The sequence below is a fragment of the Rana temporaria genome, chromosome 3 (genome assembly GCF_905171775.1).
Source record: "Rana temporaria chromosome 3, aRanTem1.1, whole genome shotgun sequence".
NCBI lineage: Eukaryota > Metazoa > Chordata > Amphibia > Anura > Ranidae > Rana > Rana temporaria.
In genome coordinates this window covers 31,508,562-31,536,557 of record NC_053491.1, presented here as the reverse complement: position 1 = coordinate 31,536,557, position 27,996 = coordinate 31,508,562, and the positions used below count along the sequence as shown (strand labels likewise).

The window sequence follows — 27,996 nt, the reverse complement described above, 5'->3', positions numbered from 1 at the left end:
TTTTCTTGTGTTTATATGAAGTTTGTTTACCCTTAGATCTTGGACACTACAAATTCATTTCCTGTACAGGTGTCAGGGGAATGTAGAAATTTAGATTGTAGCTGTAACATCAATGATGCAAATTACTCTTCACAATGAATCTAAACAGGAATGTTTATTGAGTGGGTTTCTTACTATGTAGCATTTCCTAATCAGTAATTACATAGTGATTTCTTTCACTCTTACAGATAAGCGAGTGGAAGAGCATATATGAGTCTTCTCACCCTAATGAGATGGAACTACCAGACCCATGGGAGAATCTTTTGACTGATTTTCAGAAGTTACTGATACTACGGTGTATAAGACCTGACAAGGTAAATTTATATGTATTCTCTGATTTACTTGATAGTGCTGCATAAACTATGATTTTGTTTTTCAAAAACATGTCTAGGGAAACATTGATAATGCTTTGCATTTAAACAAAACAGGATGATATGAATACATTTTGCTTTAAAGAGATCCTGTCTCTATGCCAGGGGTGCCCAAACTTTTAAAGACTGAGGGCCACTTAAAGCGACTTAGTAACTAGTCGCGGGCCACAATAAACGGAGTGGGCAGATGACAGGTCTGTGTCCAGTCTGCATATGCCAAGCAGACACAGCCCAATCTACTCTATGGGCACTCTGATCCAATCTGATGGAAGGGGGACAGATCCTCTGTTTACATCTGCCGATTCATAGAGATGAATGGAGGGTCCAATTGGATCAGACCGATCGCTTGAAAGGGGCCTAAGGCTGCTTTTATACTGATGGTCTGTGGTCTATTGCGGTGCAGTGTACCTGTGCTTTTCCCGCTGGTTAGCTGCACTTTGCCATAGACGTCTATTATATCTTGCAGGCGTGGTGGACTTTCTGAAAAGCCGCTTGCTTCCACTACCGCCAGCTTTATTTACAACACTGATGCTCTTAGATGGCAGGTCGTCAACCTGCAATCTGGGCTTGCCAACCAGCCATCCCAGAGTAGGAGGTCGCGGGCCACATCAGAGGGCTCCGTGGGCCGCATGTGGCCCCCGGGCCACTGGTTGGGCACCCCTGATCTAGGCCATTCATTTTAACAAAAATATTTCCATACTGTAAGATTAAATGTTATTTTACCTGTAATTTGTAAAGTTGGTGACTTACTGTGTGGAAAATTTGTTATTGAATTAGGGTTTTTTTATTCACTTTTTAGAGGCAGTTGATAGGTGGCTCAGAGGTTATATGCCACCTCCTGGCTGTTTGTTTTAACCACTGAAAGCCCCAATATTGTGCTACATCCAACTCCATTACACGTGGTACTTGAATGTGTCAAATTTGGTCACATTAGATCCCATCTGCCAAACATGGTAATGTGCACTAACATGGCATTTGGCTATGTTAACTTGTGGCTTGGTTGGCATTAAGCAGTAAAACCACTTTTTATCTCCACTCAGTAACCCATGTAAACGAGACAATAATGAAAAAAGGTAAAAAAATATATGCTCTCACTGAAAATGAAAGATTATTCCATTAAAAAAAAAAATAACAAAAATGGGCATGGTTCTACAAATGGTATATGTGAAATCTATTGTACAATTTAAAGCAGAGCTCCACCCAAAAGGGGAAGCTTCCTCCCCCCTCCGCTGTCACATATGGCACCTTTTGGGGGAGGGGGGGGGTACCTTTTTAACAGGTACCCGTCCCCACTTCTGGGTGACCTTGCCGTGGCGAGGTCCCCGTAAGTTCGGTCCCCCTCCTCCTTTCCCCACTGCTGCATCATTGACAAAGTGCTGCGTGCTTGCGCAGTAGGGAGCCGCCTGTCAAGCCGCAAGGCTTTACTGACGGTTTCCCTTACAAGGAATGGTGACAGCAGCACACAAGAGCCGATTGAAAAATCAGCTAGCGTGCCAACATCGCTGGATCCCTGGACAGGTAAGTGTCCTAATATTAACAGTCAGCAGCTACAGCATTTGTAGGGGGGCTGGAGCTCTGCTTTAACTTGAAAATACTGTATATACAGGAAGATTTATCATAATAGGGATGGGAACGCAGCCAAGAAGGTATTGATACAGGAAGATTTATCATAATAAGAACAGAAAGACAGCCAGCCAAGAAGTTATGGTTCACTAGTAAAATTATTTAGGTATTTTAAGACTTATACTTAGCTACTACAGTCTATTTAAAGTGCTGCAACCCAACAGCTCTTACAGGGAGTATAGCAAAACATACAAATTTCACTGCAAACACATTTGGCATACATTTTATATTGAACTTATTGCTGAGTACTGCAACACCTTCTGGGACTGCTGGTGAGTTAAAGGTTTTTGTAGATGGCAAAATAACGGTGTAATAAAACTAGTTAGGTGGCATTACACTGCAGTGAATTCTGAATCACACATAGCAAAGATGAGAAATCCTTTGCATGTATGTATCTAAATAGGGAAGCCATGATGCCCAGTAGTATTGCCTGTAACCCTTTTTTTCGGAGACCCTAAATAACTGCTGCCCTTTGCTGCAGTGTTTATAAGCAAGTCCCATACAAATACCTTGGCCCTCCTTCTGCTATTCTTACACACTAGGTTATTAACCACTCAGTGGCCACTCCACGTAAATTTCCTGCAGCAAGATCATGTACCTAGTACTGCTGGTGACCCACTTCTGCTGTGATTTGACACACTGTCTGCTGGGATCCGCCCATCATTTGGGAAAGAGGCAAAAATAATTATGTGATGCAACCAACCTGTGCTCGTATCCCCATCTGAAATAAAGGTTTCAAGAAGAACAATGCTTAAAACACCACAATAGGCTGCCAAACAATCCTCAATGTAGGATGATGTTAAGGAACTTTTAATGAGCAGTAGTCAAAAGTGTGCTGTGGCCAACTGCAGGATTGGCAGTGGTAGCAATGTTTGAAAATACTCAAATGAGCATGTGAATATGCTGGCTACAATAGTGATTACATCCTTTTTCAGTTCAGGTGCAGCATAAAGTGAATTTCACAAACCAAACACAAAGGAAGACTTTCAAGTCCACAGAAAAATGAAGGTGTAACTTGATCAAAGGTCCCTGGCTGGTCTCTGTGGATCACTATCCCGAGACAAATATGTCTGCCTCTGAGATATGTTGGCATGGTGTGAATCTAGTTGTGTAGCATTGGCCCAATTCACTACTGATAACAAACCACCATATCTGGCCACTTACATACCACTTGTTGGACTCCCACACTGCAGTGAGGTGCCCCCTCATTGCATCCCCTAGCACACCGCATTGCTATAGTAACTCTCAACACGTCTCTATGCCCTATCTATGTCATGGGGCGGCAAACGAGAGTGTGGAGAGCAGAGTATTCTGTTGTGCTGCATAGAAGATGCTGAGTCTGTGAAAAGGAATCTGGGACCCAGTTCAAGACAGAGGCATGACAGCTTGCTAAAAAGTGGGATTATCCAAGATAACCAAGGACAATTGATAAGTATGCTTTTGTTGCAATATTTCAGTCGGGAGCTCTCCACAGCAATACTTCTTTCCACCACAAGATGCCCTCAGTCTAATAGTCTAAAGCAGGGGTGCCCAACCTTTTGAAGAGCGAGGGCCACTTAAGCAACTTGGTAACCAGTCGAGGGCCACGATGAGCAGAGTGGGCAGATGACAGGTCATGGCTACTCTATAGGCCCTCAAGATTAAAGGGGATGAATTCCCTTCTGTTTGTCGCTCTATATCGGTGAATTGAGGGTCCCATTTGGTCGGGCTGATCGTGTGAAAAGGGCCTAAGATTGCTGTAGAGGACGCATCGGCTTATGGGGCTCTGCCCCACAGCTGCTTTCTTCCTCCAACACCAGCTTCATTCACAACACTGATGCTGCGGTATGGCGGGCCGGCAACCTGCGATCTGGGCTTGCCATCCGCCATTCCAGAGCAGGAGGTTGCAAGCCACATAGGAGGGCTCTGTGGGCCACATGTGGCCCCCGGGCCACTGGTTGGCCACCCCTGGTCTAAAGCAACCCACATCCTCTAAACTAGGGGTTAATGAATTAGTTTTACTTGGAGATTTTTAAAAAACATTTTTTGTAATCTGCATGACATGATTCAGAAAAACAGAGAAATAACTACAGTAAAAGAAAGTAAACAAATTCCAAATAAACTTGAGCCATTAATAGAGGTCAAACAAAAATACATTCAGATTGTTCCTTTCTCCTCAGAGTCCCACTTAAATCACAGACCCAATCAGAATCCCTGATTACATGAGAGTCAACCCTTACATCATGAGCCCCATAATTCCCCTTAAATAAGAGTGCCCCTTATATCAGAGTTCTCTTTATGTCTGAGTACACTGAGTAATGGGGACCCTTACCTAAGGGTCCCCATTAGAGTCCATACTTACATCAAGGTCCCTATCATAATCCTCCTTACATCAGAGTCTTTATTAGAGTACACTCTTACATCAGAGTCCACATTAAACTCCCATTAAACTCCCACCTTACATCAGATTTAGAGTCCCCCTTACATCGTCAAGGGCCAAAAATATTTTTGTAGTAAGCAGAGTGTGGCCTATGGGCCATAGTTTGAAGACCCCTGCTCTAACCCCAGACTGTTCTTAACCTGCCCCAGCCTGTGACTGAACAATGAAGGCAAAAGCAGTACAGTGATGAACACATGTTACATTGTCATCCAGCTTATTTTTTTCATGTCAACATGCTCCTTGTCAGCACATGAACTGATTGGCTCCTTGTGATTTGTATTCCTCTCCTATTCAAGTTTTGCTGTACAGGGACTGAAAAATAGCTTGCTTTAAAAACAAATACAATGACATAATAATCCTATGCATTTAGGTGAAAAAACTTCTGGCAATGACTGGCCCCCCGGGCCCCCCTCCCATTTTACTTACCTGAGCCCCGTTATTCCCTTGGTGGAGACGCGCTCTCCCTCTTTTCACGGGGTCCTGGCACTCGGCTGGATAGATTGATAGCAGCGCAGTCATTGGCTCCTGCTGCTATCAATCAAATCTAATGACGCAGGCGCCGGGGGGCGGGGCCAAGCCTGTCATTTGTGTCTATGGACAGCGAATGCTGGGCGCGGGAGCGCACCCACACAGTAACCCCCCGGGAGAGTGCTTCTCCTAGGGGGTTATCTAACGTGAGGAGGAGCATGAGAGCTGCCGAGGAATGCCAGAAGAGGATGATCGGGGGCCACTCTGTGCAAAACGAGCTGCACAGTGGTAGTAAGTATGACATGTTTGTTATTTAAAAAAAACAGGAATGTTTACAATCACTGTAAATAGGAGCACAGTATAAACAGATTTCTTTAGTGTATCTGTTCCAAATCCAAAAATTGTTGCTATTGATTACACCAGCTAGATCAGTTATCTACTCATCTTATTGAATTCCATTATATTTTATGAATAATATGTAGCTTAAACACTCAGAATTTTTAGAAAATAGGTCTCATACCAAAGGTATGAAAATTAAACCTTAAAGCATATTACAGGGAGAAATAAATAAAAAGCTGCTTGCACTGTTATAGGTCCTCTATTTAAAACTATTTTCCTTGGCAGTGGACACAGCTTCTACAATAAATAGAAAAGTCCAACAGCTGATCTTTTCTTTTAAGGAGCAGCAAAGGACATAATGAAAATTTCATGTGCAAGCAACGGCAAATTTAAGTGAAATGTATTTTCGACAAGAGAAAGCAGCAGGTCCTCCTCAAATCATGCCAGTTCTTTTTAATGGTGAAGACTGACACTCAGGAAACCTCATAGCTTTTATTGTACTTTCCAAAAAATATTACAGCAGGGAAGAAACAGCAGATGTTGATTCCCAATATTTTATAGCAGCTCGGTGGTACCTCTCTCCGATGCAGCCAAACTTTCTGGGGGGGTACTTTTGAAGAGTAAATAATTAGGTCAGATCTATTAAATAGGAACAGAACTTCAACTAATTTGAAGAGACCTCAGACTGTGTGTCTTTGCTGTGTCCAATATGTGACTAATATCAATAAATTAACTCCATAGGACATTTGCTAAGCCGCAGAAATGAAGAAGCACTGTGATGCCTTTCCTTCAGGGAGGATTACAAGCTATTTCACCTTTCTATTTGCTCTGTTTCTATGCAAGCTTAACTGGGATTGTTTTGCAGAAATAAAGTGATAAAGAGTGCAGGGCTGAAAGTACATACAAATATTCAAGATCTATTAACCTTAAGCTGCCCATGGGCATTTGATGACAGTTCCCTAATCTTGCTGTCTCTAAACAGATCAAGTCACAATCTCTTGTCTATAGATCCTGCAATAAAATTATAAAATTAATCCCCAGGATCAAATAATTTTTGAATTAAGGTTTCAGGGATCACAAACTGGGGGTTACTGAGGGAGCACGGAGATGAGGGAGGCCATATGATGAACAAGGTACAGCTGTCTGTCACTCTTCCTCGGATATCAAACGGTAGACTGGCCAGTTATTGTGAGGACTCCAAAGTTCCACATTTTTGACACAAGTAACAGCCAAAAAACAACATAACACAAAAGCACACAAATTCCTCAATTGCCCTCACTACTCATAAACGACAGGTTTGTGATGAACTTTTCTTCTGACATTTTTAGTTTCATAAAGATTTTATTAGGTTTGAACAGACATCAACCAATCCATAGAGTGTATTGATCAATATAGGATTCACAGCTTCAAAGGAGACAGGGATAACAAATAACTAAAGTCCAACACTGACTCATAGATGCGTTGGCTTAGAGGAAGTATGTCTTCGTGAGTCCTTGTTTGCTGTAATCATAACCTGCTGGGGAAAAGCCATGTAATTAAAGCAGTAATCAATAAGCAACAGCAACTCAAAATGCTATCATGGGCCTCTAGAGGAACAATATTAGATGCTTCATCAATAAAAAGCCCCAGTCAATGTTGAATCAGTTGTGTGGAAACACTTAGCATATCTGCAAGACTCAATCCCATATAGAACATATATACAACACCAATAAGAACATTTTGTTTGCAAACCTATGGTGCCTCCACTCAGGGTCAGAACGACGCAACCAAAAATGTCAATCCGACTGCGGTTTTATAAGTATAAAAAACAAGAGGTGCCTCTCTTCCTGGTTTTAGAAGTATACACATACAGTTTGAAGATTCCATCACTGCAGCAAACTTTCCAACCAGCTGGTCTATTGGCCGCCTCTATAAGGTATCACTATAGTGCTGAGCAAGCTTACTGTTGACCATCTATGCAAAGGAGAAATGAATTGTTTTTTTTTAACATATTAACCTTTGGCAACATTAAATCGATAAATAGTTCTGCTTATTGATTTTTGCCTGTTCATTTTGTCCACACAAGACTTGGCCCAAATAGCGCTTTTTTGTATGGTTGCTTCTGATTGTATACACATAGAGTTTGTACCCCTGATGGGGTAGTAAAGAGGGGGGAAAAAGAAAGAAAGGAAGTATCTAAGGAAGGGAATAAGAGAAAAAAGCTACAAGAGTAGGATAGCGAGTGGGGTGCTCTGGAATAGAATGGGTTGCAAACCTCTACCTACCACCAGTAAAGAGCCAAACCTGAAAAAGGAGTGGGGAAGGCACTCGCCTATGTGATAACAGTCCTCAAACAGCTCACGTAGATGATGATATCACATTAAAACCTGTTAGGGGAGCGTTGAGTGACATCATCTCAAACTAGTCCATAGGGGGCAGCATGTGTGGGCTTGTTTATACCATGCTGTTTTCCTCTTGTTTCGGGCATGACACAGTAAAATGTAAGTTAAATCGCTTATTTCTAGGGATGGGCCAAATGACCCCCTAGTTTGGTTCGCACCAGAACTTTCAAACATTGCAAAAGTTCTAATCCGAATAATGAACCCCATTGAAGTCTGTGGGAGCAGAATGTGAAAAATCAAAAGTGCCCATTTTGAAGGTTTATATACAAGTAATTGGGCAAACAATGATTATGGGGGTTCGGGTACTCTCCTGGAGGACATGTATCAATGAAAATAGTTTGTAAAAAACGTAATTGTTAAATAAGAAGTGATTTATTGATGCTTAAAGTGAAAAACCTGTAAGGTGAACTTACACAGAACTCCCAACTCACCCCTAGTCCTGCTGACCTGTTGTGTGGCAAACTCCCGTTCTCAGCCCAGTATAGCTGTGTCAGGGGTCTGGGGCTTAGAAATCCCCTCGGAATTCATTCATCTTCTTCACCGCTGACAGGATGGGCTACGCAGGTTCTAAATGGTCAGCACGGTCCATGTGATGGCGCCGACCAATTCGAATGCTCCGAAGTGTCCCTCCTGATCGGGTACATTTTGGAGATTCAGCTGCAGTGATTTATAAGTCTGGACCCCTGACACGGCTATACTGGGGCTCAAAACTGCATGCGTTAAACTTGCAGTACTGCACTGAACTGAAGTCTGAGGGGTCCAGACTTAGAAATCACTGCAGCTGAATCTCCAAAACTTACCCGGTGTTTAACAGCAGTAGTTCATCACCGATGATGGGTCTTTCTCTTATTTGGGTATAGCTGTAATGTGTGCCTCAAGAATTGGCTTGGAAGACTGTGGCCCTCTGACACTGAGTTAAAAGCCTACAGAAAATATGGGGTCAGGATGTCAAGAAAACCCTTATAATATTGCATTGTCAGACTGTCAGGACCCCGGGCTTTTACCAAGTTTCATCTATTTGATCGCTTGGCCAAGTTCATCTGTTGTAAAGGGGCGTTCCAAAGAATCAGCATCCTCAGGTTTTATGGGAGGAATCCCATGTTCTGAGAGTGCAACATAAGGCAACTACGTGAGGTCGACAGTGGTGCAGATGGGGAAGCCAAGGAGATGTTATACAAAGACTTGTAATATTCTTGAAATTGCTGGACGATGTCTTCTGTTTTATGTAACACATTATCAATGGAAAATCAGACAGTCAATTCTTCTGACACTTTTAATCTAAACACTCTGCACTCAAGCAGACTAGCATACAGACTTTGCAGACCAGACACAATGCTCTCACTAGCAGAGATGTGTTAGCTAAGCCAAACAATACCACTTATAGAGTTAGTATGAACACATACCGTATTTATCGGCGTATAACACGCACAGGCGTATAACACGCACCCTAACTTTAAGAGGGAAGTTTCAGGAAAAAAACTTTCCACAGCCCTTGCGTATAACACGCAGGCACAGTTTACCCTCTATTTTCAGGGGGAAAAAAGTGAGCGTTATACGCCAATAAATACAGTACTTGCAATCTCTTACCACCAGCTGCCACTAGATTGCAACTACTCAAAATCGAGCTGACTGGATACATGCGCGCAAATGCATGTCCCACATATACTCTGGTGCACTGTCAAGTGATTAATGTGGGCTTCTGAGATTTCCAGGCTATCCTGTGAGGAAAGTTCCTCACACAGCAATCTTTCCCATTGCCCCCACACACACACATTAGACACGCAGATCCCCCTTGTCTTTACTAATGTTCACATGATAACCTTTATGCAGTCAGATTGGCCATCTTGTTCTCTGTCTGTCAACCAATGCAATTGCATAGAACCCGAGGATGAAGTCATACTAGGCAATCTGACACCAATTTACAGTCTCTCCAGATTTGTGCATTATTTAGAGCAAAATAAAAAACAGTGTTTTTTATTTTTATTTTTAATCTCCCTATGTGTTCAGTGCAAAGCTATAAAATGACAAAAACAATAGTGACAGAGTGAGGCATACATGCAAGCAAACAGTTTTAAAACAAATGGGGTAAACATACAGAAATTCACTATGTGCCATTTGCAGAGTTGGATAGAAAATGTGGAACTCCCCCCACATTGAAGGGACCCCCTAGGTATGGAAAAATTTGGTTTCAGATCTTCACTGCTATACGATAGAGATCAAAACGGAGTTCTCACCTATTTAGACTATCCAATTGGATGGAGGGGTATGGCCACTGCCTATTACTGAACTAAAGCTAGCCACAGATGGGTAGAATTTCAAAAGGAAATGCTCAGGAAAAGTCTTGGAAAATATGTATCAACAGATTAGATTTGCTTTTAACACTTGATTTTGAAATGAATGAACTAATGAAAACCATATTTCTTGAAAAGTGTGAAAATGGTTTCTGCTGGTGTCCTGCTGTGTGTACAGTCCAAGCATTGACTCCAATCATTGAACAAATATACAAAGAACAAATATATATATTCCCTTTAAAATGTATGTCTAGCCTAAACTTTTTTTTTTTTTTTTTAGCGCTGAAAAGAGTGTGTAGGCAGGTAGCCTACTGTATATGTAGTTAGTACCTGGCTGCTCAGTAAAGGGGAAAAGGGTTAATTGTTTTGCTGGCCTTCCCTGGTGTGTTCACTGGCTTTCACTTGGGTCCAGCCTGCCTCCCATGTTCTATAAAATGGAAGAGGTCTGGATACTAGGGGGGCTCCGGGGAGCTCCTGAAGAAATTAATGGGGAAAACACACAGCTAGAAGACATGATCATACCTTTGGTCTACTCTGGAATGGTAATTCACTGGAAGACCACAGAAACATGGATTTCCTTGTTCAAGCATTGACAAGCATGGACTTTTTTCAAAGAGACTTCACCTGTGCAGGTAACCTGGGGCAGCAAAAGTTAGGTTTAGTTAGGAAAAGGATGTTATTGCATGCTATACATGTTGTGCCAAGTTTACAGTAAAAGTTGATTCAATTGTTCTGAGCCTGGTCTGAATTTAATCATAGGGTTGCATGTGAGGTCTTGCCATGTTTTTAAAGAACTTGGGTCCAAAACTACAAAATGGGGTATGAGTAACATCACTACATCAAAGGTTCAATCAACAAGACAAGAAGAAAAGGGTGGTTGCCATGAGTGATCACGAGGAGAAATAAGCAACCAGTCAACGGCATGGTAGCTGGTTAGGTAACAGGTTCTCTGGTAGCAAGGGGGTTGGTACTTTTACTCCCTCACTAACTGTCCGTCTCTGCTGGTCACTGGGAGAGGACTGGCGTTACAGTGATCTATGGCATGGTCACTAGGCATGGGAAAAGAAGAGTTAAGTCAGAACACTTTTGTGCTCATCAGGACCCCAGTCTGTTACTGGGAATGGGGTAACAGGTCCATGCTATGTGCTCAGCAGGATTATATTCTGTTACTGGGAGTGAGGAAACAGGTCCGTGCTATGTGCTCGTCAGGACCATATTCTGTTACTTGGAGGTATGCTGATTGGTGGAGTGAGCAGAGCCTGTCTCTCTGAATGCAATATATACATCAATCCAAGTATGTAGAAATTGGAAAGAAGAAGCTTATGGAGAAACTCTGTATTTTGGGTACTGCATACATGTGGCTCATCTCTGATTTGGGAGGCTTTGTTAATGTTTGACTCTTCACATGACTTCAGCTCCTGTCTGGTCCCAGGCATTCATGAGCACTCCTTCAGGAGAAGTGTTACCCCGCATGCAAGGGTTAGTGACCCCATTCAACGCCTGGCATAGCCCATAGAACCCACCCGGGGTAAGCCTCTCATGACCCTTGACCCATGATCCTTGGTTGGTATTCAACGAGGAAGGAAAAAATCACATGACAACCACCCTATCAACCTACCCTATACAAGTGGATATGGGTAACAGCCCCTGTAAGGTTTTTACTGCTATTAGGCGAGATTTAGCCTTGCTTCCTGTCCTGCTGACAACATTCTACCGTAAGTTAAAACTCAAATCTAGCCAACATTTTTTTTAGTTGAATTTATATTTGGGAAGAACCATTACTTCTCTGAATTTTTTTTTGCTGTCCATGACATAGATGCAGGGATATTATCTCACGTACTGTCGAAGCTGTTTCAGGAAGATATCTCTGTTTCAGGAAGAAATCTCTCATAGAGGCTCACAAACAGAATTTAAAAAGTTGACAGAAGTTTTAACTATTAAATAAAAAAAACTGACAGAAGTTCCATCCCTTCTCCATTGAGCATAGAAATGTTGAAGTTGTGTTTTATTTGGTAGTACATAATGAGTGTATTTTTAGTTCTAAAGGATAAAAATTCTCAATGATGAAAAGGCACATGGAAAGTGCAGTTACCGTATATTTTTCTCCATGGCATGAATTTGAATTGTGACCTCTGTAATTGAAGCGGTGGATTAATAAGCAGACATTTTGTTGGCCACATAAAGGGACTGTGCAGCCATCCCAAAAATGAAAGCGGTCAATAAAAAACCCACTGTTGTCTTTCAGTAACTAGAATGCTGTGGTTTATTACCTAGCATATATGTGTAAAGTTATAAATTCAGAGGATTAAAAAATGTCAGAGGCAGTATGGCAAATGAGATGCTTTGACCAAATCATAGAGCATTTCTGAATGATAGGAGTTTTATTGCCTCTTCTGCATGGAGGTCATAACAACATTATGCATTATACAGCTTAGTTTTACTATTTATACACGGAGGTGACATTTATCTTTGGAATATATGAGCACATCTAATTATCCAGAAATACTTGGTTACTGCTATCAATGTTACCGATAGCCTCAAATTATACTACCAATTATACTATGTTTAATGTCAGCTAAGTGTTGACAACCACTGACATGTCTAGCAAATGCAAGGAAGCTTATGTTGTCCACTATAATTGCAGTGACACAGCCCCACCCTTTTGACTTGTATTTAATAAACAATTTTTTAGGTTGTGTACACATCATCTCACTTACTACATTGACTGAGGCAGTAAGTTGTGTCTCTTTCTATCATTTTTTCTAGCATTTTTTGTAAATCTAACTCATGTTTGGGGTTAAAGGGATCATACTTTTTTCCCTAAACAACTGTGACAGTTTGTTTTTCACTTAAGATTTGATATATTCTAAGAGACTTTTGGTCTTTTTTAAATACATTCCAGACTAAGCTCAAACTCTTCTTCTTAAACCCCACCCAAACCATCTAGGAAATGGGGAGGGAAAGGACTTATTCTCAATTTGAACAGAAGCCAAGGTCCTGTGTACAGCCTAGTCCTAAAATTCTGAATTCAAAAGGGATTAATCAAAAGATCAACACAGATCCCTCAAGCACCACATGGTTGTTTTGAACAGTCTAGTATTAATTTGAAGGTACTATGATACCTATCAAGAAAGTTTAGGTTTAACACAAATAAGAGGTAAAAGTCTACTTAATTAAAGATGTAAAAGGGAGAACTTAGAGTTAAAAATAGGGTAATATGTACAAAGAAAGAAAATATTGAATCTAGCCATACACAATCAAATTAACCCTAAACTATCTATTTTTCCTAGGTGAAGCATTTAAAGTATTACTGTGTATATATATACTGTATATATACACAAGTTAATAACTCATATACAGGCATAACCCACTTTTAAATACACAATGGTGTTTATTTACTAAAGCTACAAGTGCAAAATCAGGCTCACTTTTGCATAGAAACCAATGAGCTTCTAACCCCAGCTTGTTCAGTTAAGCTTTGGTAATAAAACCTAAAAGCTCATTGGTTTCTATGCAGAAGTGAGCCTGATTTTGCACTTTCCAACTTTAGTAAATAAACCCCACTGTGTACTTAAAAGTGGGGTATGCCTGTACACAGTTATTACTTATGCCTCGTACACACGACCGGACTTTCCGAGAAAAAAAAGTCAGACAGGCTTTATTTCTCGGAAAGTCCGGCCGTGTGTAGCCTCCATCTGACTTTTTTTGTCGGAAGTCTGAATGACATTAGATAGAGAACCTGTTCTCTATCTTTGCGTCAGACTTCCGATGGACTCACGGCGGACTTTTGCATGGTCAAAAGTCTGACCGTGTGTACAAGGCATTAGAGTTGATGCAGAGTCTTCAACCAGTTCTGAAGGTTCCTTCCTGTCTCTCTCCATTTCCTGTATCTACTATAAGTAGCCACACAATGGTGCCATAATTTAGTAATGTTTTTGCCTAAGGCATTTTTAGGCCAGGTGAGTTTTTCACATTAAACATGAAAATTACTCAGTATTTCCTCCTGCAAAATGTGTATCCCGAAATGATGTAGAGGTCAACAGGAGAAGCAACTGAGCACATCAGGGGACCAGGAGATTGACACTGCTAGAAGTGTAAGTTTCTGAAAAGACTTCAGCAGAGATTTCTCTGCATCAGAGCAACATCTGTTGGTGTGGGCAGCAGGATTGTTTAAGTATGTACTATATCCCTTTTGCAGAGACCGTTTTTTGGGTATTTTTTATTTTTGGGAGGTCTTTGCATTATCAGACTTATCACAAATAAGTTGAATTCTTATTTCATTATGCATTGCTGTTGCTTGTACCACTGTCTGGCCTGAAAAGAGCTTGCACTCACCACAAGAGTGTATTCTGGAGCTGTAATATTTAAGTACGGTAGCTTCACATTGCATAATAAAAATTACATCCAAGAGACCAGGAATTGATGACTGTATTTTCAACAGATCAACTGATTTCTAGTCTGCACCATATGAGAGGGGCACAACTCTTCACTGTGAAGCAGAACATGGGTTATGTGCTTTTAAATTTCATCAATTTTACACATTTATGAAGCATGTTAGATGATGCTGTTAAAATATTGTTTCCTTCATGAAAAGAAAAATTATGCATTTGTTTGTTAAACTTAAGAAAAATATAAATATAATATATGTTTTTCTATTCTTTATAGATTATTCCTGCAGTCCAGCAATTTGTCACTGATAAGATGGGTCCCACATATATAGATCCTCCAACCTTTGACCTGCAGCATAGTTACATGGGCTCCACGTCTAATACACCATTAATATTTGTTCTGTCTTCTGGTGCTGATCCTTTAGCATTATTAATGAAATTTGCAGAAGAAAAAGGTGATGGTTAACTTCTATTTTATACTATAAAATTGTTAGCTATACCTTAGATAAGGGAAAAATATAGAAATCTGGAACATATCATTTAGTGCTTATTAGGTGATGATTGTTCTTTAGAAAGCAAATTGGCACCCACACTATTTCATATATCAAAGGACATTGTGCAAAGCACATCTTAAGAGCTGGTTCACACTGGGGCGACTTGCGATCCGACTTCATGTCGCCTCAAGTCGTCCCAAGTCGCGCTGTAGAGAAAAACAATGGAAGTGAATAGGAGCGGTGTTAATACACACGACTCAAGGCGATCCGACTTCAGAAAAGGTTCCTGTACTACTTCAATCCGACTTGTAGGCGATTTGTACCCATTGATTTCAATGGAAGTCGCCTCAGAAGTCGGATCACTGTCTTATCTGAAGCTACTTTCCAGGAAGATAACATACATTTCTCAGGCAAATCTCTCCTGCCCCCCTCCCTCCCCCTCCCTCTCCCAGAGCTGATTGTTGTTTTATTGGCCACTGGAAAGTCTCCTGTCCTGGAGACAACTTCAAGTCGTGTTGTAAATCGCCCCAGATTGCCCTGTGGTTCATGTTCAAGACGTGTCGGAGTCGCCTCTGAAAGTCGCGCTGGAAGTCGTGTCGCCCTAGTGTGAACCGGCTCTAAATGTGAAATGTAAACATTTCACCAAGCTTATTGCTACAATAACATTCTAGGATAAACATGTTTAACCCATTCAACATAACCTTTACATGACTGAGATTCTGAGATGTGAACATTTATATTGCACACCATGTTAATTTATCATTCAATGGTATCAAAATGTGTAGTAAAACATCACAATATAAATATTTTATGCACAAGGATTCCTGCCATCATCTTTAAACAATTTAGCTGCTGTACAGTGTATACCTATTAGATGGCTGTGTGGTCACCTTGTCAGATACTGTATACTGGACCCCCAGTCTGATGCTGAAGCCTCATAATAAAAATTGTTGCCAGTTAGTGGTCTCAAGCACTTTATTGGGAATGGGAGTATTAAAGTGAACCTGTTACTTTGCCTGTATAGGCTTGCTTTAAGACAATAACTTGCTTATCTCTGTGCATTTGTGAAAAAACATAAGAGACGATTAGTCATTAGTCACATTAGTCACAAACTACACACTAAACAACACATTAATATCCTGGTAAGATATCTGAAATATTTAAACAATATGTAGGGAAGATGTCCACATTTTGATATATACCTTGTAGAAAGTTTGTACATTTTGGAAACAATTCGAAGTTCTGATCTAATTGCTTTCAGTGTGATCAAATTGTAATTTGATAAGTCATACTATTAAATAAAGATAGTCTGATTTTTTTCAAGCAGCAAACACATTTTATATTGCCATACCTTTTCTGAACAGTCTAGGTAATTACCGGTTATAGAAAATGCAAACCAATTTATTAGATAGTTGTGGAACCTTCTTTACTGGTGATGATTTCAAGCATACACTTTCTCTAACCTCTTATCAGACCTTGAGGCATGACTACTTATTGTAGTCTATTTTTTGTGCAAAACTGTTTCAATGTATGTATATTGTGGTGTATCTTGAATGTCCAGCCTCAGATCACACAACAGAATTTTTGTTTGAGTGAGGTCATTCTAAAACACAGAATTGCTGCTGTTGGAGACACTTTGTTGTTGACTCACCCCTGTGTTTTCAATTATTGTAATTTTTAATGACCCCATCTTTTTTGAATTTTAGATTAACACATGCCCAACTTCAAATGCAGAATGAACTAATACTGTACAACTAAAGTAATACCCCCAATCTCTGTTAAAAAAAAAAAAAAACGATTACCCCCATATTAAATGTGACAAACATCCAAGCAGAGGTACCATCAATATCACTTGCCTGACGAAGGGGCCCTGGGTGGCTCTGAGGCCCCATACACACGACCGAGTTTCTCGGCAGAATTCAGCCAGAAACTCGATCGAAGCTGAATTCTGCCGAGAAACCTGGCCGTGTGTACACTTTCGGCCGAGGAAGCCGACGAGTTCCTCGTCGAGCCAAATAGAGAACATGTTCTCTATTTCCTCATTGTTCAATGAGGAAAGTTGGCTCGCCGAGATCCTCGGCGGCTTCACACAGAACTCGACGAGCAAAACGATGAGTTTTGCCCGTCGAGTTCCTCGGACGTGTGTACGGGGCCTGAGACCATATGTTTATCATGTGACCACGAAAATAAAGCTTTGGACCTTTTCGGGGGAATCCTTGGTGTGCTGATGACATTTATTCACTTCTCTATACTGGGCTGAGCCAGCACTCCTTACCAAGTTGTTAATGCTCTGCATCATTGCAAGCTGATTCTGTAGATCTGGTTTTTGGGCTTCAAAACAAACAAAAAACTTGCTCACATCTCACACCACAGTATTTATCTTTAAATGGTTGTTCAAGGGGTGACTAGATAGAGCAGGCAAACAAAAAAATAATAAAAACCTGTCTGAGATTTTCCAAGATGATTAGTCTCAAGGGTATACATATTGGTAACCTTGTGAAATCAATTTGATTGTTTATACATAGAGCAGGATGGGCACTGAGGTTCATTACCACTCCTAGAAGACACGGTTGCCTCTAGCTGTCATGAGGACACTTACATTTTTAATGTACTGATACAGTTTACAAAACTGTTGTTAATTAGTTTGAGACCTTAATCTTGGTCTGAATAGGCAACACCTTACGGTATGCTATTTCCGTTTGTCAACTATACAGCAATGCTCTTAAAACAGGAAACCTCACAATCCAAAAAACATCAGTCTCATATTCAGTATATTGAGGGCACCTCCACTTGAATAGATGCCATGTTTGATATGCTTGAAAGCTTGTTTTAAAAAGTACATATTAATAAAGTTTTTATTGAAGATTGTGCATAAGACACTCTTTGTATTTTATAGTGTTCATTAAAGATTTCCCAGTCTGGAGAGAGTACATTTTAATTTGTATCTACAGTCCCATTTGAATATTTGAAGTGATTTTAGACAATGGTTCACCAGTGGGATTGTATCTTTTTATCACTTGAAAACTGGCAGGTGGTAAATTTTTTAAGAAATAAAAATACAGTCAAAAGTTCTAATCTTTTCTCACGCTACAAAAAAATCTGTTTTTATCTGTGTTAAAAAGATCGGAGGTGCAACTGCTGGCTTTATTAAATGGTGCAATGAACTCAGAACAACACAACCCACATACTTGTTTAGAGAGAATGACTTGTTAAGTAGCTGTTAAAATATAGGTCAGGTATGTATTTTTACTGATTGGAAGACTCGGCATATTGACTGGAATGTATGCTTGCAACTCACATAATATTGTCCAGATGATTAAATTATTTGATGAATAAAGACATAGCAATATAAAATGGTGCTGGTTGTCATTGGTAAATAAGATACCAATATATATATATATATATATATATATATATATATATATATATATATATATATATATATATATATATATATATATATATATAAATATGTGTTTGTGTGTGTGTGTGTGTGTAAAGCGATGTGTAAACTGACAGCGCTATATAAGTACCTGTAATAAATAAATTAATGTTTTTTTCTTTTAAAATAACAAATATATTATACTTACGCGGGCTCAGGTAAGTATTAAGGAGGGTAAGGGGAGAAACACATATTGAAATATTTATTACCTTAAAGCAGGGAATGCATTAACCACTTGACCTTCGGAAGATTTACCCCCTTCATGACCAGGCCATTTTTTGAGATACAGCACTGCGATACTTTAACTGACAATTGCACAGTCATGCAACACTGCACATAAATTATATGTATGTCCTTTTTTCTCACAAATAGAGCTTTTTTTTGGTGGTCACCACAGTGTTTTTTGTTTTTTTTGCGCTATAAACAAAAACAGATGGTCAACTTTGAAAATATATATATATATTTTTTTACTTTCTACTATAAAACATATCCAATTAAAAAAAAATGTAAAAATCCAATTTCTTCATGAATTTAGGCCAATATGTATTCTGCTACCTATTTTGGCAAACAAAAACCCAATAACCATACATTGACTGGTTACGCAAAAGTTATATTTACTAGTAATGGCAGCAATTAGCGACTTATAGTGGGACTGACATGTTTGACACTTATTGGTAACCAGTGACACTAATACAGTGATCAGGGCTAAAAATATGCACTGTACTAAGGACACTGGCTGGGGAGAGGTTAAACCTCTAGGACAGTGAAAGGGTTAAATGTGTGTCTAACAAGGGTTTTTGGTGTACTGTTTGTAGTGCTTTTGCTAAGGGAAGTAATGCATTTTATTACCTGCTTTGCAGGGAAAGAAAGTCTATTACTTCCACGCTGACTGGACAGAGCTCTGCCTTGTTTACATCGGCACGGCTATGTCCTGTGTGTCTTCTCAATGATCGGTGGGTGCCAGCGGTCATCCACTGCTAATCGGCATCTGCTGTGTATAATCACAGCACAGCCTGGTGGCCAGCGGCAAGAGCGCTCCCTCTACTGAGAATTGCCTGATCACATACCTAGTACATGATCCAGCGCAGCAGAGCCACCTTACATATTAGTGATATAGTCGGCAAGCAGTTAAATTAAAAAATGTTTGGGCATTACAACCACTTTAGTATCAACTCACATTTTGGGAGCCATACATTCTGGAAGAATCCTGCCAAAACACATGGGGGAAGTCTTTCCTGGAGGTATGGGGCAAGAGAGAAGACAGAGTGAGTAGTCAACACTGTGGGGACTAACAAAGGGTGAGACTGCTACATGTAGCCAGACTCCCTTGAAGACAGCCGTGTGCTTAAGTCTTCAGCTTTTCCCTAGAGATCTGTCGGATGGGCTGGAGAAGAGTCAGCTGGGTTGGCTAGTGAAGAGTCTGTTGAGTAGACTGGTGTAGAGAGACAGCCAGGATGGCTAGTGAAATGGGCATCTTCAGCCATGTGAGTTGGCAGTGCCTGAATAGGTGGTGCTGGGATCAGTGTCCACAGAGGAGATGTTATAAGCTGTTTTTCTACAACTGAGCTACACTAAAAGGGACTATGAGTTCCTCCCTGTAATGTGCTATTGCTAATCTGACTGGGAGCCTGTCAGATAAATCAGAGTGACTCAGCTGGAGCAGTCAAGTGAATGTGCAGGAGGAAAGTGAAAGAGATGGTATATAGAAAGATGTTCCTGAAGTTTTGCTGAACCTCCCATCTCTATCCAAGTTATTAACCCTTATATAAAAAAACAACAAAACAAAGTCACGGACTGTTCTCTGACTCGGGGTGCTTATGAAAATTTGGTGTGCCTGGCTGTGCAGGAGTGGGGCATCCAAGTTCATCTGCAGTCCCTACTGGGGTATGCAACACTTCCTTTGAGCTTAATTGATTCCCACTGCCCCCACAGTGGAGATGAAGAGACACGTTTGATGTCTAATCTAGGTGACATTCATGGCTTCCTTCATAGATTCAGTGGAGTGAGCGAGCATAACCACACTATGAAACACTTTTTTTTAACCACTTACCGACCGGCTCATGTACATATACGTCAGCAGTTTAAAGATGGATATCTCGGTAACGGCAGCAGCTGCTGCCACAACTTTTCAGCAGCCGGTCGGGTAAACGATAGTGGTGGTCTTAAGCGGATTCGCCCCAAGATCACTGTTCTCGGCGGCGAGAGAGGCCCCCCCGCTGCTCTCCCGTGCCCTCCGCCATTTACCGGAGCCGTCGGCAGTGGTGGAGGCGATCGGGACCTGTCAGCGGCTGTGTATGAAGATGAGTGAGGAGAAGATGGCCCCCACCCTTCTCCATATCACTGCAGGGCGGAAGCGATGTCAAATCGCCACTTAAGCCCATATGTCTTAAAGGGACATTTTTCAAGTGACATTTTTTTTTTTAACTGCATTTAAGTCCAAATATGAGATCTGAAGTCTTTTTGACCCCAGATCTCATATTTAGGAGGACCTGTCATGTTCTTTTCTATTACAAGGGATGTTTAAATTCCTTGTAATAGAAATAAAAGTGGCCCACTTAAAAAAAAAAAAAACAGTGCTAGATCAAAAAAATTAAGTAAAATAAATAAGATTAATAAAGCACCCTGTCCCGACGAGCTCGCGTGCAGAAACAAACGCATACATGAGCAGCGCCCGCATATGAAAATGGTCTTCAAACCACACATGTGAGGTATCGCCACAATCGTTAGAGCAAGAGCAACAATTCTATTCTAGACCTCTGTAACTCAAAACATGCAACCTGTAGAATTTTTAAAACGTTGCCTATGGAGATTTTTAAGGGTAAAAGTAAAAGTTTGACACCATTCTACGAGCGGACGCAATTTTGAAGCGTGACATGTTGGGTATAAATTTATTCGGCGTAACATTATCTTTCACAATATAAAAAAAATTGGGCTAACTTTACTGTTGTCTTATTTTTTTATTTAAAAAAGTGAATTTTTTCCAAAAAAAGTGCGCTTGTAAGACTGCTGCCCAAATACAGTGTGACAAAAAGTATTGCAATGACTGCCATTTTATTCTCTAGGGTGTTAGAAAAAAATGTACAATGTTTGGGGATTCTAAGTAATTTTCTAGCAAAAAAAAATAACTTGTAAACACAGAGTCTGAAAAACAGGCTTGGTGCTTAAGTGGTTAAATTATAATGAAGCCATTCCTTTGATGTGGTGGCTGTATTAATTTTATTTTTTCAGTCTTTTTCCATTTATTTACCCCTGATAATCCTGAAAATAGCACACTTCCTTTCCTAGGGTACCTACGATCTCTCATAATATCTTTGTTTTCTGGTTTAGATAAGCAATATAGTGATATTAAAGGCTTTCTCTTTTTTTTATAACAAGCATGTCATACCTGCTTGGTGCGTTGGTTTTGAACAGCGGTCCTCTTCTTATCAGGACCCTTGCTGGCACTTTTGGCCCCTACCCCCTGCCAAGTGCCCCCAGAGCAAGTCGGTTTTGCAATAGGGGCACCCAAGCAGACTCATTCCCAAGCCAGGGCTCTGCGTGTCTATTCACACATAGAGCCGTGGCTCGGCCCTGCCCCCTCTCTCTCCTCTTTGCCTCACTGGCTGTGATTGAGAGTAGTGGGATCCAATGGCTTCCAGTGCTATTTCAGTAAATGAGGAGGGAGAGTCCCTGGAGAGCTGAGGCTCTTTAGAGTCACTTTAATTTAGACCTCCACGGTAGCATCTTCATACCTTTGTTTTACTCCCTCACTGCTCTTCCCAACCCCTGGGAGTGAAAGAAAATCTCTGTAAAAGCAACAAGCTATAGCTTGGAGCTATGAACTTTCCTGTTACAGCACTGATTGGTCCAACACTCATGGATGAGTCTCATGGATGAGTTACATGACATACCCAGAGGTACCTGATAATTCCTTTGGCTTCAAATTGAGCAGTAGAGAAATGAATGAAAGGTAATTTTGTAAAGCACTGTGCAAACTGTTGGAGCTATATAAATCCTGTATAATAATAATATAAAATAAATACTGCTGAAGTTGGGGGATTAAAGAAAATATGCTTTGCATGGGAAACCACATTTTTTTCTTAAGGGTGTTCCCATGCAGCTTGAGTCTTATGAAAGGCTTCCTGCAAGCTTTTCCAGCTGTATACAGCTCTATGGTCCTATTGAAGCCATAAATATGCTAGGCCTTATAGGCTTGTGTGTACAGTATGTATTTTTTTTTGTATTTTCTATTCAAATATAGTGAACTAAGCATTTGTAACTGCCCCTCATCTCTTCCTTTACAAATAAGCAACATTAGCAAAATATTCACTTGGGGCCTCATCAGATGACTGAATTCAACAATCATAAAATAGGTGCAAATGAATGTTATTTTGCTGGATTTAACCTTCAAGGTAAACAAAAGGAGATGCAGAATGTAAAAAAAAGTAGCAGCCAGCACATCATTGTCAGTATTACAGAATTAAGGCTAGAATGAGAAGCAAGAGTGGTAGTCAATTACATATTTGTGTGATGGAAACACCATTATTTCTGACAAGCTGCCAAGTTTCTGCTAGCTATTAGTGAAAGGATATGAAAACAAGCCAAATAATCACATTTCAATTTAGTCGGCATAAACTATCATTTCACAATCTCAGTCTCCCCAATTTGATCTTTTTAGTATGCTTTTGCATTGTTACTCTTGGCTATGTCCTGGATTTGTCAAGGGGTGTAACATTTTACCACTCGTTAACAGTAAACATTTTTTCCTATTGCTGTGCCAAAGATGCTGCACATACTGTAAGAAAGAGCACTGACAGCTATTACTTGGTTTATTGTCAGGTTGTTGGGATGCTTGTTTATGTGATATTTTTAAGTGGTAGCTGTAACTAGTACAGGACGGTTTGATGGCAGTTAATTACCTTTTGGCCCACATACAATGTCCATTTTGTTATGTTGCTAATAGGGTTCTATCCACTGGAAAATAAAAATAAAAAGACACAAGTAGACCTTATTCAGCACAGTTTCTCAAAGAACAAATTCAGTCAAGACAGACCATTTTAAAATATATATATTTTTTTTCTACAGCTACCTTGTGCTACTGAGAGTATCTGTTACTAAAGAACACACTGCAAACACATGGGTCATTATTTAAAGATGAACCATAACCAAGCACTGATTCAATTAAAACAGTTATAAATATACATAAGTGACATAATCTATGTATATAAAAAAGTCTTGTGAATAAAATAATCAAAGTCCATAGTAAATAATAGATAAAGAAAATCCCCAAAAAATCGGTTGAGTTTAAAAAATCCATGTGTCAAAGGATTCCAACCAATAGAACAAAGAATACTTGGTGTAAGAACATACACTGCAGCTCCTTGCCAGATTACAATGACCCCTGTGTAAACAGATACTGTAGGTCTAACAGCTCTTAGCAAGATAGAATGGTCAATTAATGCCTAACATCCTCCAGCAGATCCTCCGGCATCCTCCAGTACTGCACTTTATTACCACTTTGGGAGTTCTGGAATTAAGACATAAATGTATGCAAAAATATAAACATGGATGACATGGATTAGTGATTTTGGTGTGGAGAAACTTGACTGGACTGCACAGAGTCCTGACCTCTACCCGATAGAACACTTTTGGGATGAATTAGAGCAGAGACTGCGAGCCAGGCCATCTCATCCACATCAGTGCCTGACCTCATAAACGTGCTTCTGGAAGAATGGTCAAACATTCTCATAGACACACTCCTAAACCTTGTGGATATCCTTCCCAAAAGAGTTGAATCTGTTATAGCTGCAAAGGGTGGGCCAACTCAAGATTGAACGCTACGTACTAAGACTGGGATGCCCATTAAAGTTCATGTGCGTGTAAAGGCAGGCATCCCAATACTTTTGATAATATAGTGTGTGTGTGTGTATATATATATATATATATATACTGTATATAGTAGATATGTTTTTTTTATATATATACTGTATGCTTGGAGTTTTGTTTTAAGCAAACTAGCAGCTATAAAACCAATGTGGGGTTGTACTTTCTTATGTGGCTATTGTGTTTTAAATGTACAATTATTATTTTTTTCTTATCCTGAACCTCATTGCTTCAAAGTACTGCCCATAAATGTAAACACTTGCATATTTTTCTTTCAGACATGGGCGGTATTAATCTTCAGACTATTTCTCTGGGCCAAGGCCAAGGTCCTATTGCTCGAAAAATGATTGAAAAGGTAAAGTGCTATAAAGTGCTAAAGCAAAAGCTTGGGAGATATTGTAGTGAGACTGGCACTTACACAAAGATGTGTACAGAAAAAAACATGTTTTCTATGCAATAGTGACCACATTCCTTTATTCCTTTTCATAATAAAAAAGTGGCTTGGGTAATAAACAGTCTAGTCTTTTTAAAGAAAAATTGGTTCATCAAAGTAGAAAGGTCACCTTGACATACGGTAATCACAATAGCTACTTCAATCCAGAAACATCGGCAGAAAATGTAGTAAACTATCATATCAATACGTGTTGGCAGTAAACTATTATAATCAAGCCAATTGTGTTAATAGAAAAAAGTAAAAACATATGTAGTTGATGAGTTAAATATCAGTGAATTAATACCCAAGCAGGGTAAGTGGGATATTTATGAGACCCAAAACGATAACAAAAGACTTATGCCCTGTACATATGATCGGTCAATCCGATGAGAACGGTCTGATGGATTTTTCCATCAGTTAACCGATGAAGCTGACTGGTGGTCAGTCGTGCCTACACACCATCAGTCAAAAAAACGATCGTGTCAGAATGCGGTGACGTAAAACACATCGACGTGCTGAAAAAAACGAAGTTCAATGCTTCCAAGCATGCGTCGACTTGATTCTGAGCATGCGTGGATTTTTAACCGATGGAAGTGCCTACAAACGATCGTTTTTTTTCTATCGGTTAGGTATCTATCGGTTAATTTTAAAACAAGTTTCACATTTTTTAACCGATGGATAAATAACCAATGGGGCCCACACACGATTGGTTTGGTCTGATGAAAACAGTCCATCAGTTTGTACTAGCATGAATTGTTACCCAGGCATCATACATATTGTTTGTGTATTATGGCCTTGACAGAATTGAGTACGTAAGATAAGATGCTTTACTTATCAGTGTGTTAAAACACTAAAAAACTTTTGTTAGGTATCACTGTCCTCCACATAAAAGTATACAATCATAATAAGTTAAGAAAATGAAAGCAATGCATATACGTTATAGTACACCTTAATTGTTTTTGCATTAAAAATCCCACTTAAAACTAACCTTGCTTCCACAATTCATCTACAGCTCTAGGGAAAAAAACTTGTATTAAAAAATGTTTTTAATTATGACTTCTATGCATTAAAGCATAGCAAAGCTTAGACTAAAATGTCTGATATCATATGTATGTAAATGAGATGATCTTCATAATGTTATTAAAATATATTTATCTCAACAAATGCAGCAAGTTTAATTTGGATTTTCCTATTTTACCAAAAGAACCTATTTATAAAAAGCATGCTTATAAAAGCATGTTTGCGAGTCCTGTTCACTGTTAGCGTTTATTTGCAAAGGTTTGAGTATAGCCTCACATAAAATGATATAGTAAACCATAATATAGAACCATCATCCACATTGATATAGGGAAATGAGAGCAAGATGGGAATGTGAGGGCAATAGTACCCTTTCTGAGATATTGGAATTGATATACTAAAGGCAAATAGATTGTGCCCTTTGCAAGTGCAGTTGCAGTCTGCAAATTGCAGTTCCACTAATAGTAGTAATGTGGTAAATGTAATGTGGTAAAGTCTCACTTTGTTGAGAATGTAAAAAAGAGTGCCAAGAATTTTTTTTAAAATGATTTTATTATGCACAAGATTGGATGATGCCGATAATCAGACTTTACCACATTTACTAAGCTCTGGGGAAAACGAAAGCAACTGCACTTGCAAAGGGCACAGTTTATTTGCCTTTAGTAAATCTACCCCATTGCTAGAAAGTTTAATGAAGGCAACTTGGAGTTGACCACCATGCATGGACAATTATGTATCACAGATGTGCCCAAAGTTAATTTTGTACTACATTTTTGACAGACTTTGAGGAAACATATTACTTTTTCTAATTAGTGAACTGCAGAATGTAAAAGTACTGCTTTTGGTGAAATATCCCCTTTAAAGAGTATATAAATCTCACAATGCACATAACAAATTACTTTTAATTGCAGCTCTGCAATAATATATGAAATATTTTACGCAGGTAACTTTTGCACTTTCTTTTACTTTTTCATATCTCATAAATATATTACAGAGAAATTGTATCAAAAGGCCAAGCATCTATTATTTCTTCACAATGACACTCATTTAATAGCCATTAAAATGCAAATATGTCTATGATTTTTAAATCAGGGAATTAACATTAACAGTTGGATGATTGATTAAAGGTCACGGAGTCTGTATAACTTAATTTCTCAGATAATAATTGTGTTTGGGTTTTCTCCAGCTTGTTTGGGATTCACTGTTAATTTTATCTGTTGACAGGTGAATAATTTGCTTGTTAACTTATTATTCAAAATATTGATCGATTATTGCAGGCAGCAGAAGAAGGAACTTGGGTCGTGCTTCAGAACTGCCACTTGGCCACAAGTTGGCTCACAGAGCTTGAACATATCTGTGAAGAAGTGATCACAGATCCTGAAAAGACCAAGTCTAGCTTTCGCTTATGGCTGACTAGTTACCCCTCCCAAGATTTTCCTGTATCAGTCCTACAATATGGAATAAAGATGACCAATGAACCCCCAAAGGGACTAAGGGCAAACCTGCTCAAGTCATACCTCAGTGATCCAATTTGCAATCCAACTTTCTTTAATGGCTGTAATAAACCAAAGGTAGGCTTCTTTTACTGTGTCAGTGCATTCAACAAGCTCATTAGTGTCTAGGGCCAACATTCATAAAGCTTTACTGGAAAGGAGGACAATTGATGTTAAAACCGGTATCAATGCGGTATTCATTAGTGACTTCAATAGTTATGCTTTTCAGTTCCAAATAATATGTGGTTAGTTAACTAATAAAACCCTTTGTTGCTGGCATTCAGTGCTTAGTTAAAATGCTTTCAATAGGCGCTCTGTGGTGAAAAGAGGAGGAGCTCTTGTGTCAAGAAATACATGAATTTATAATGGCAATTTATTTTCTAGGAAGGTTTAGTTTAATAATTATCTATACAAAAGATCTCCATAGTTGTAGTTGTCAACCTGTTGCAAAACAACATTAATCTTTCTGATTTGGCCATATGTGTCTTGATTCAAAGTTATAACAAATGCTGTTTGGTTTTAAGATGAAGTGCAGGTAAAAACAAATACTGTGTAAATACAAGAAGCATGTGTATTCTTGCTTGAATTTTGGTGTCTATGGGGGTCTATGGGGTTATTTACTAAAGGCAAATCCACTCTGCACTACAAGTGCACTGAAAGTGGAAGTGCAGTCACTGTAGATCTGAGGCCTCTTACACACGACCGAGAAACTCGACGGGCGAAACACATCGTTTTCCTCGTCGAGTTCCTTGTGAAGCCGCCGAGAAACTCGACAAGCCAATTTTCTCCATTCCCGTCAAGGAAATAGAGAACATGCTTTCTTTTTGGCTCGGAGTTTCTCGACAGTTTCCTCGACGAAAATGTACACACGACCGGTTTCCTCGGCAAAAAAATATCTCTCAGCAAGTTTCTTGCTGGTTTTTGCCGAGAAACTTG

The 27,996-nt window shown here is 39.6% G+C and overlaps 1 protein-coding gene across 1 annotated transcript; it reads left to right on the top strand.

The window, feature by feature from the left end:
- Positions 1–45: 45 nt before the first annotated feature.
- LOC120931181 (dynein heavy chain 12, axonemal-like) lies at positions 46–27,676 on the top strand. Its single transcript, XM_040342384.1, has 4 exons — positions 46–353; positions 14,597–14,774; positions 24,396–24,472; positions 26,845–27,676. The coding sequence occupies exons 1-4, from the start codon at positions 273–275 to the stop codon at positions 27,187–27,189; spliced, it is 681 nt and encodes a 226-aa protein (XP_040198318.1). The 5' UTR covers positions 46–272; the 3' UTR covers positions 27,190–27,676.
- The last annotated feature ends 320 nt before the right edge of the window (positions 27,677–27,996 follow it).